Below are 10,412 nucleotides of genomic sequence, written 5' to 3' on the forward strand. Positions count from 1 at the left end.
TACATTCTCAGACCTTTGCACAGTCTCTCCAGCCATTCTGTGGGGGTCTCACCTTTCCCCTGGCCCTCTAGGAGTACCATGTTTTGCTCATGTTTTGTCCCTTTGTTACCACCTCCCGGATACCCTGAATGATCATATTTCTCAGATTTATAGTTTTCTGCCTTCCCTCCTCCGTCTGGGCTTCCCAAGACGGTTTCTGATTTGGCCACCTTTCTTCCGCGGCTCCCCCCTTAGGGTTTCTCTTCTCCCAGTCTTTGATCGCGGCTTGCCTGATCATCTCTCTTTCCTCATTGTTAAACAGCCATCTTAAAATCGCTTGGAGATCCTCATAGGTGTATATGCGGGTTCCCAAAAACTTATCCAACCTTTCTGCCGCCCCCAAAGGATCATCCATCGACTTTCTCATCTCCTTTCTGAATGCCCTCACGTCACTTTTGTCGATTGGGGTGTGTACAAACCCAATCACCCCCAGAGCCATCAGAACTTCCTGTAAAGTGAAGATGCAGGACGTCTCTTCCTCATCTCCGCAGTCCCTCTCCTTGTCCACCGCCTCGTCCAATGGGCCAGAGGAGAGACGTCCCTAGGGACAGTTGGTTACCCGTCTCTCCTCAGGTCTTGGAGAGACCTGCGGCAGCCGCCGCTTGGCCATGTGGGAAAGCGGATGCCGCTGCCTGAGCCTGCTGAACCCTTGCCTCGGGAGGCATCTCGGGCACTGCTTGTCCCTGTGCAGGATCGGGCTGCTGCAGGGACACAAGTTAACGGGGTGGAAGATTTTCCAACGGCTCCCATTCCTTTCCCGCTTTTGCCATGCGCCGGAGAGCTCGTATCGGGTATAGACCCGTACAAACGTGTCTCCATATTTCAGCATACTCAATTTTCTCAGAATCCCACGGGCGGCAATTGAACACGTGATCATACAAAGACTCACAAGTGCAAGCTTCAAATGTGCCAAAACTGGGTCAAACCACGTATTTTTGATCCCACTCCTCATTTTTCCATGCAAAAATGGACCATTTTCTCCTTGGACTTCCCCACCCTCCTCAGGCTCTCGTCCCAATGTTCTAACATCCATCCCAGGGAACTATCTCTTGGGATTTCTGGAAAAACTTTCCCTCCCCTTCCCTGGGGAGGTTTTTCCTGGGTTTTTCTCTGGAGTCTGCTCTTTTCCAACCCCATTTTTTCAAGGATTTCTACAATTTTTCTTACCTTCTCTCCTTTCATCGGGACATCTGTCACAGATCCCGTTTCTTTGTGCAATGTCGGTCTCTCTGGCTCACAAAAAGCCACCAGTCTGACTCAGTCAAGCAGAGAACCGTTCTACTGACTTTCTAGAGTGATTTTTACCTCTTTCCTCTGTATCAGATTGCAGATGGGCTCCTAGAGTTTTCAAGGCTTGTCTCTTCCCGCTCCTGACCCCAACTGTGGCTGATTTTCCCCCTAGACTCCCCCCGAGCCTCAGGTCTCGTGTGTCAGGCAAAACCTTCCGCTTCTGCCTTGATTGACCATGTCCCTCTCGGGATGGTGGAACTGCGATCGTGGGTTCTGCACTCACCCCGTGACAGAGTCACGTCTCACACACGCGTTCAATCACGCTTCACTCAACCACACGATACTTACGGTTCCTTTTTCCGCGTGGATTTCTTCGTGCACGTTGATTTTTCTGAGTGAAAAAGAACACCTCGGCTTGGAGACCTCTGGCTCATTTTGAGTTTGCTGAGAATTGGGCCCGTTTATCCCCCTTGGCTCTGGCTTGGATTTCAGTTCTTGTGAATTTGATTGGTTTTTTGGACTCCAAACCTGTTCGGACCTCTGAAATCAGCGGGGTGCCTTCCAGGGGGGAAGGTGGTCCCGAACCCCAATATCAACTCAGGTCAGGTTGTCACCAGATTGTTATAAATGATGAAATCGAGAGCCAAACTTATAAGAAAATTTAGGAAAGATTTATTACTTTGTCCACGAGACCGAATTTCGGTCGTCAAAAACTGCCACAGCCAAGGTCAGTGTTGAGCCCGGGATTGGCGTTGGGTGAACACACGGATCTGACCCCCCAAATGTCAGAGACTCCCCCTGTTCATGAATGGTGCTTCGCAAAGCAAGTTCTTATACAGTTTATTCTGCCCGAGGCAGAGATGACTGAATGTTCTTTGTGTCTCTTCACATGCATAACCGAGGCTTTACATGTGCAGAGGTAGACAAAGATCCAGTCCAGGTGTCGAGATCTTGTCAGAGAACTTTGGGGAAGTCAGCATTTACATGCATCAGGGTGACACCGTTGATCATCGTAGTAGATGGAATCATCGGGACAATAATCATTTTTGAGTGGTCCCGGTGGCCTGGGGAAGACGGTGATCATCGCCCTGGAATCTTCCATTAATTCGTTAAAGAAACCAATGTTATCTCAATGAAGTCTGGGAACTAGATGTATATGAATAAGACACTGCTCCCGGCCAGAATGGCCAAAAGACGTACTCTGGATCTTACAATATTTTATACATTAACAGCACGAATTATCTCTACCATATATTACACCAGGAAAAGCTCATGCAACCCTGAAGGATAGGACATGGAGTGTTCCCCACATGCCTGGTGCTCTGTGTAGAGATTGAAACCCTCTTGGAATGGGAGCCCCTGCCTGTGCTGGGAAAGATGCCCCTCTCCAGGGTGCTGCGGAGGGAGGAGCTTTGCCCCTTGTCCCCTGCCCATGGCAGTCTCCTTTCCCTCACCACCTGCCCTGTCCTGCCAGGCCAGGAGTACCGGATGTACAACACCTACGATGTCCATTTCTACGCCTCCTTTGCTCTCATCATGCTGTGGCCCAAGCTGCAGATCAGCCTGCAGTATGACATTGGTGAGTGTCCCCAGAGCCCTGCCTTGCTGCCTGCTCAGGCCTTCACCTGGGGAAGAGACAGAGTCTTGGGGACACCTGCTGCTGCTGCAGAGATGTGTGCCTTGGAGCCAGCATCCGCCTGCAGCCGCTCTGCTGTGCCCAGCACTTGCAGCCCTGGACTGTTGCTGCCCCAGCAGCTCTGTGCCCAGCACAGCGGGTGCCTTCTTGCCATGCTGGGGGTGCCCAGCTGGCTCTGCCTGCCCTGGGGGAGCCCCTGGTCTTCCCAGCTCTGTCCTTGCCCCTTGCAGAGCAGACTTGGAGCTGTTTGCAGACGCCCAGTGGGACATGGGCCACGGGCCATCACTCCAGGCTGAGCAGGGTCCTGCTGACCTGCAGCAGCTGGGGTTCCAAGGAGCTCCATGTGATGGGTGGGCTGACAAAGAGGAGGTCAAGGCATCCAGGGTGACACAATGGCCTTCAGGGATAGTGGCAAGAGAGGCCACTACTGAGGAAAGGGAACAGGGGCACTGATTGGTGAAAGAGCGGAGACAGTGTGTGTTTGCAGAAAAGCTTTATTGGGAGAATAAAGTTGATGAAGACGCTGAAGCAGGTGCTGAAGGAGGTGCTGAAGGAGGTGCTGAAGGAGGCGCTGAAGCAGGTGATGAAGGAGATGCTGAAGCAGAAGGAAGGGCTACAACCTGGCTCTTCCTCTTCTCTGGGAGCTCCAATGCTACCAGCCCTCAATCCATGAGATCTGGCTTGCGCCAGAATGTGTTGTAGCCAGCCCTGAGGGGACACAGACAGAGGAAGGTAAGGATGTGATATGGGAGTGGCCCAATGCCCACCCAGCCCTGTACCCTCCCAAAACTTTTGCACTTTTTCAGGACGCCCAGGGAAGCTGTGCACAAGCACCCTGTCCTCCCTCACTTTCACACTGGCAGCAGCTCTGCCAAATGCTGAGCACCACAGGCTGGGAGCACCGCCCTTCATCCCCACCCTGGGCCATTCAGGAGTCCTTCTTAGGCCTTGGGCTTTGGAAATGCCTCTCAGGTGGTGAAGTTTCCCTTGAGCTTGTCACATACACTTTGCACACCAAGTCCTTCTGTTGCCTTATCAAGGAAAACAATACTCCAAAAGCCTTGGGGAATTACTTACCTCTATCACAGCCCAAGTGGAACAATGTTATCATTACTGGAACTATGAAAATTTCCTGTAGTTACCATCTCACACTACATCCAGGATGAAGACTGACTGATGACTAAGGTCAATCATCCCATGACTTTACCACAGCATTCCTAAGTGAGGCTCCTCAGTGCCAGCCTGGATCTAGAATTAAATCTCTGCTGTAATTGTGGTAAACCCTCCCAAATCACCTTATCAATGTTAAATCACTCAATATTTAATTGCTGTCATGTCCTGTAGACAGAAACCATAGAGCAGGTCTGAGACTGAGAGCGGAACCAGCCCCAGCTCAGATCCATCAGTAGATTAGAAAGCAGTGGGCACCTTCCTGAACTTTCTGATTCATTTTAATGGTCTCACTTCTCCTTCTCTACCTCCAGCTTCCATGTAAATCATTCTAGATTGATTCTAACCTATTTTTTCCTTCCTATGTTTTACTCCTGCAGAAATCAATCAAGTGAACCTTGCCATGGAGATCTACTAAGTCCTGTTTTTGTAAACAGACATTAATCTTCCTTTTGCCAACACCTGTGAGAGTGACTCACAAGTGACCAAAAGCACTCATTTTGACAGCCCCAACCCCTCAGGACTGCACAGGGGACCTGTGCAGGGCAGGAAGAGAGAGCTCACAAGGTGGCATTCCAGTCGTTTGCAAGATCCTCTGAGTGTAATCTCAGCAGCCACATGGTCTTCAAAACTTCCTCTCCATCCTTATCCACAAAGCACTGGCCCGTGAAAACAGTGATGGTATCTGTGGGGACAGGACAGGAGGTGAAGGGGAGCGTGGCCAAGGTGGCAGGTCAGTGCCTGTCCCAGCACAGGGGACAGTAGACCCCTGCTGTCCCCAGCCTCTGGGCACAAAGGGGATGGGGAAAGCAGCAGGAGGGCTCACAGGGCTGGGGTGTCACACGGACATGGGCAGGCAGTGCAGGCTCCAGCCCCTGCTGCCCCTCCTGCAGCCGCTGGAGCTGGCAGCAACCGAGGAGCTCCAGGGACAGGGATGGGGGAGCTGCAGGGACGGAGAGCAGTGGGGATAGTGCAGGGGAAGGCAGGGAATCAGCAAGGACACTGCAGGGAGGGCGGGGGGGAGGTCTGGTGACACAACAATGATGCTAAGAAAAGGGTAAATACCTGTAAAGGTCCAATGGACAGTGAAACCAAAGGTGGGCTGGCTCTGATAGGGGAGCTGCTGGGACCCCACCAGAGGTGATTCCTTGATCTCTTCTGGGGAAGCTGACACAGCTGTGTGGTACTTCCCAGTGAAGTCACCATTTTCATTTACTTCATAAATGGTCATGTTGGAGCCCAAGTCATTCTTCCATTGCCCAGTCAGCTTACACTGGAGAGAAAAGAACTCAGCACTTGTTGCACAGCACAGCCTGCAGCCACAACCCACTGCCCACCCTGTGCATCCCAGCCCTGATGGTACCTGCTCAGTAGCCTGGAGGCCATGAGCCCCCAAGGCCAGGAAGAGCATGACGAGAAACGGAGCTTGCACCATCTCTGCAGCAGGCAGGCAGCTGATGGACCTGGGGATGTGCTCCTTGCAGGTCTCAGTTGAGGCTCCTGCTCCCTCTCCTTTTTATGGGTGCCAGATGGGTGCGTGGTAGCTCTGGCCAGGATGTTGTGCAATATAGGTGTTCCCAAATGTATCAGCAATCAGAGGGGCTGGTGACAGCTGATATTCCCAGAATGCCTTTGTTCCAAGATAAATGTAGATGGACAGCCCAGGTGACATGCTCCAGTATTGTGGTGCCACAGTACCCCTTCAGTGTCACATTCATATTTTCTGAAAAATCCTTTTGCCCAGGATTTTTCCCCTGGGAAGCTGAGAAACCTCAGAGAAAAAGGAACCCAACAATTATCTCATTTGTTACTCCTGTGTTTGATTCCTTTGGAATGTGGTTGGGGATTGTTCACCAAGAGGTGATGGGTACATTGGGTTTCCAGTGTGAGTGGTTTTGACTGATTTGTCAATCAGTGCCAAGGTGTGGCGAGGCTGTGGAAAGAGTCACGAGTTTCAGTATTATCTCTTTAGCGTTCTGTAAGGATTCTTTCTTTATTCTTTAGTATAGTTTAGTACAGTATTCTTTAATACCATATAGTATCATTATTTCATAAATTAGCCTTCTAAGAACTTGGAGTCAGATTTATCATTCCTTTCTGCCACGAGGGTCGCCACAAATACAATAAGTAGTGAGTCCAGATGTTGGCTACAACCTGGAGCTGAAGAACCAAGACACTGAAATCGGAAGCAGTTCACAGCCAAGGTTGAACACACAAGGATCAGTTGAATCCTCTTGGGAAGTAACCAGAGACCCTTTGTGGAGATGCAGGACAGCCTCTAGGACCCCACGAATCCTGAGCAGACTGCTGACATTGGGCACTGTTGCACGGTACTGCTAGCTCTTCTGTGGGAATCCTTAAAATCAGAAGGTTTTGGGAAAGCTGCAAAAGGCAGGCCTCGGACACAGCAGAACTGCGATTAGAGCTAAGTAGCAGCCATAAGAAAGGTCAGCAGAAAAATTATGTAAGAAGGAGAAAAGTAGGACAAATTGAGCAATGGTCTGTGTAGTAGCACTTTTCTAGAATAACTCCCTAAGTTGCATAAAAATATATCTAGCAAGATATTAGGAAGTTCTAAGCTTAATAATGGAGCTCTGTGCATTGTGTTTTAAGGCTTACAAGTAGGTAGTGTATTTGAAATAAGCAAGCATTGTTTTAACCAAAGGTAGGTGTGCCTATAGTGGTTGGATAGAACTACTGTCAATGTGCTTTTGCTTTGTGTGATCGGTCAAAAAACTTTTAAAGTAAGTTGTAACTGGGTCTGCTGCCTAGAATGTGAGCTGATGGCATCTTCCCATTGTCATAACCCTGTAATGAGACTGATGCTGAAAACCAAAAGAGCTCAAGATTCATTCCTGGCAGTCCGACCCCATTTGTGATTTGTACATAGCCCGCAGCCAGTGAATAATGGTGTTCCTCTGTAAGGAAGATTGTTAGACTAAAAGAATAAAGAAGAAAACAGTGGACAGTGCCATTGACAGAGACCCAGGCTGTTAATTGGAGGAATGAATCATCCCCTTCATCATCTGTAGTTGATATCCTTGTTGAGTAATAAGTAGCAGCTTCAGGGGCTTCTGGCAATGAGGTGGGAAATCATCTATCTTTAACAAAATTGGACTTTTTTTCCTGGCTTGAGACACTTTTACAGGATAAAGAATGCTCAGACATCTGAAAACATGAACTGAAAGGCCTATTAATCTGGGTAAAAGCGAATACTCAAAATATAGACTTGAAGTCTGCTTTTACCTTTGATTTTCCAGATAAACTGGGAAAATTATAATCTAGTCACTCTCAAAAAGGAAGAGACTTTGGTCAAACTAATGCCTATCTCCAGAGCTTTAATGGAGAGGTTTAAACAGAATGATTGTAGTAGAGACTTTCTTGAATACCAAAACAGAACATCTGGTTCTGAGACTACAATTCCAAATGGTGCTGGGCCTTTGTCTTCTTTTGGGGGCTCACGGGTTTTGTTTGGGGTTCCTTCCCTTCTGGTGCGTCTGGGGTTTCCCAGACAGTGTGGACAGCACCTCAGTTCCTGGGAAGTGGGAATCAGGTCAGCTTCTACCTTCGGTTGTGTCCTCTGTTTACTCTGGGATTCCGTGTGTCATTGATGCTGCAACTGGGCATCCTCCCATTCTTCCGCGGAATCATCCACCCCCGGATTTCCCAGGAAAGCGTTTGGGATTTTTGTTGTGTTCTGAGAATTTGGGGGGGTCAGGGGTCCTCTCCTGGAGATGTTGGGAGTCGAGCGGTCTGGGAGATGAGAGTTTAGGGAGGCTTTGCAAAACAAGGGCTGCTGTTTCTGTGCCCTGTTCCTCTTCCAAACAAGATGTGGCCAGATCTTGTTATGAAGTTGTGCAGGGGTGCCCTGCCTTGGGGAATTCTGGATCCACTGTGCCTGACTGAGGGGCTGTGGGGGTCACCCCTGCCACAGTTTCCCCTTCCTGGGAAGTCACCCCTTGGATCGGGCTCAGGAGAGCAGTTCGCTTTGTAGTTCTGAGAATTCTTTTTGTATAGATTCCTCCCCCAAGCCTCTTCCAGGGTTTTTGCTGCTTTTGGTTCCTCACCCTCTGGTTACAAGTGTCAAAGAGCTTTGGATTTGGCTCTGCCGGCAGAGGAGTGGGAAGGGGGGAGCACAGAGGCAGCGGGCGGCAGCCAGGGGCCAAAGCAGGGCCAGCATGGCTTTGTCCAGAGAGATGCATGGCGTGTAGGAGGGAGAGCTCAGGAAAGTTTCTGTGGAGACACAGACAGATCATTTAGAAGCCTTGAAGCCTGTCTCATTTGCTGCTGGTGAGGAAAAACACCATGTTGAAATCGCTGCTTGGAGCTGAGAGTTTTCCAGCTGTATCCCCAAAGGCAGGGATACAATGTGGAACCTGTAACAGTTCATTGGAAAGTTTCACAAATACAAATTTGGGAGCTGCAGCTCGAGAGCAGCCTGATTTTTATGATTCTAATAAAATCCAATTTAGTGAATTGAGACATGATTTATCAGGCTTTGGCTTTCTTCCTGTAACCAATTCAACACATCCCTTGGCCACTATCTCATACGGGGGGGTTGTTAGGGATGTGGAGCTTTCCTCCTCTGGCCTTCCTGGCAGGGCTCCCTGGGAGGTGTGCTGCTCAGGTGTAAATCTCTGTCCAAAGTTTCTCTCATCTGCCTCTTGATCGTCATGAAAAGGACAGAAATTGGGACTGCCGAAAAAAGACCCTGTTTGAAATCCTGATCTTGTTGGAGATGGTTGGTTGCCAGGATCCTGAGGCCTGAACAGAGCTTCTGCCTTGTCAAGTGATTGTTCACAGGTGTGTTGGTGTGTTTGCTCCCCTTGTAACACTGCACCCAGTGAAAAGAGAAGGGACACTCCCCTTTCCTTCGCCTGCATCACTTCACAACAATGGCCCTGGAATTGCCCCACCTCTTGACTCGGCTAGACTTTTCTAGGGTGACCTTTTGGTGGTCCCCATGGAAGACTCTTCATCTGTTTTACAACTACCGTGACAGATGGACTGAGATGGGAGAAGCCTCTCCCTCAACGACTGAGACATGAGACCCCTATATGGAAAAACTCCTCCCTCCTCCCAAGGACTGAGACTGAAACCTCTAACCCGGGGGAAGTGTGTGGGGGAGGAGAGTTACCAAAGCAAGATGTTTACCTGCAAGTTGCGACCACTGGACCAAGAAAACAATGGTTCTCGCCCACTGCTGAGAATATGGACTATTGTATCTATTCCCCCCTCCTTTACAACTTTCAGTATAATTATCTTAATAAAAACCTCTGAGTTAGCTAGAGATTTTGAGATCTCCCCTGATGTGACTACCACAAGACTGGACTTCGAAGGACTTTGTCTTTACATTTGGTAGCTATATACTTTTCCTTTCTCTTCTCCCCTTTCTTTTTCCTTATCCCTTGCCTTTTTCCCCAATCCCCCCTAAAGAATTTTGCTGTGGTCTTTTAATAAAGGTACATTGGTTTTTGATTATTGCTGCAAACGCCCTTTGCCATGCTGGATTTTTGCACTCTGAGATCAATTAAAAATCCGCCATGAAACCTGTTCGTAAGAACAGATTGTGACATCAGGTGACACTGCTGCCAAGTACTTGGAGCTCTCCTCCCCAGCTCCTTCTGGCAGGGCTCCCAGGAAAGTTTGTTGATGCAGCAACCCTTCTGCCAAGAAGAAATTGGACCTTCTTGGCAGGGTTCCTGGGGCAGCTGGTGACTGTGACAACACTACCTGTTCTTCTGTATCAGACACAGGAATGATGAGAGGGAAAAAAAACCCCCACAACCTAAATCAGAGATCCTGAAGGAAAAACAGCAACAGTGCATCCTTTTGTTGTTCACAAGCCTCTCACCATCTGGGGGAGAGATGCCCCGTACCAATAGGAGCAAAACTGGAAGTGGGCCTGTGATGGAAACCATGTCAAAACCTGCCACTTAAAAGCTGAACTGGAAAACTGATCATCCTATATGGATTGATCAGTGTCCTTTAACAGAGAAAAAATTAAATAGCCTTAAAAGATTGGTAAAGGAACAATTACAGCAAGGTCATATCACCCCCAGGAACAGCCCCTGGAATTCACCAGTATTTGTTATTTGTTATCCATAAGAAGACATCAGACTCCTGGGGGTTGCTTCATGACATGAGAAAGATCAATGAAATGATTGAAGACATGGGGCCTCTTCAATCTGGACCTCTTTCTTTATCAATGATCCCAAAACACTGGCGTCTCATTGCCATTGGTTTAAAGGACTGGTTTTTTCCACATTCCACTTCTTCCTGATGATGCTCAAAGATTTGCCTTTTCAGCTCCTGTCATCAATCAAAGAGAACACAT

The 10,412-nt window shown here is 48.9% G+C and overlaps 1 protein-coding gene across 1 annotated transcript; it reads right to left on the reverse strand.

Annotated features, from left to right (window-relative positions):
- Positions 1 to 4,635: 4,635 nt before the first annotated feature.
- On the reverse strand, positions 4,636 to 5,510 carry LOC128941552 (avidin-like). Its single transcript, XM_054283387.1, has 3 exons — positions 5,439 to 5,510; positions 5,141 to 5,348; positions 4,636 to 4,760 (listed from the first exon to the last, which is right to left on the reverse strand). Exons 1-3 carry the CDS (start codon positions 5,508 to 5,510, stop codon positions 4,636 to 4,638), a joined length of 405 nt encoding a protein of 134 aa, XP_054139362.1.
- Positions 5,511 to 10,412: the final 4,902 nt, after the last annotated feature.

Source organism: Melozone crissalis, unplaced genomic scaffold (assembly GCF_028551555.1).
Source record: "Melozone crissalis strain CALT ecotype California unplaced genomic scaffold, PUWL_Pcris_2 ptg000036l_1, whole genome shotgun sequence".
Lineage (NCBI taxonomy): Eukaryota > Metazoa > Chordata > Aves > Passeriformes > Passerellidae > Melozone > Melozone crissalis.

Coding starts and splice junctions, on each gene's coding strand:
- LOC128941552 (XM_054283387.1), bottom strand. CDS start 5,510: ATGGTGCAAGCTCCGTTTCTCGTCATGCTCTTCCTGGCCTTGGGGGCT. Junction 5,349..5,438: donor GCCTCCAGGCTACTGAGCAG/GTACCATCAGGG, acceptor TTTTCTCTCCAG/TGTAAGCTGACTGGGCAATG. Junction 4,761..5,140: donor TGTCCATTGGACCTTTACAG/GTATTTACCCTT, acceptor CTGTCCCCACAG/ATACCATCACTGTTTTCACG.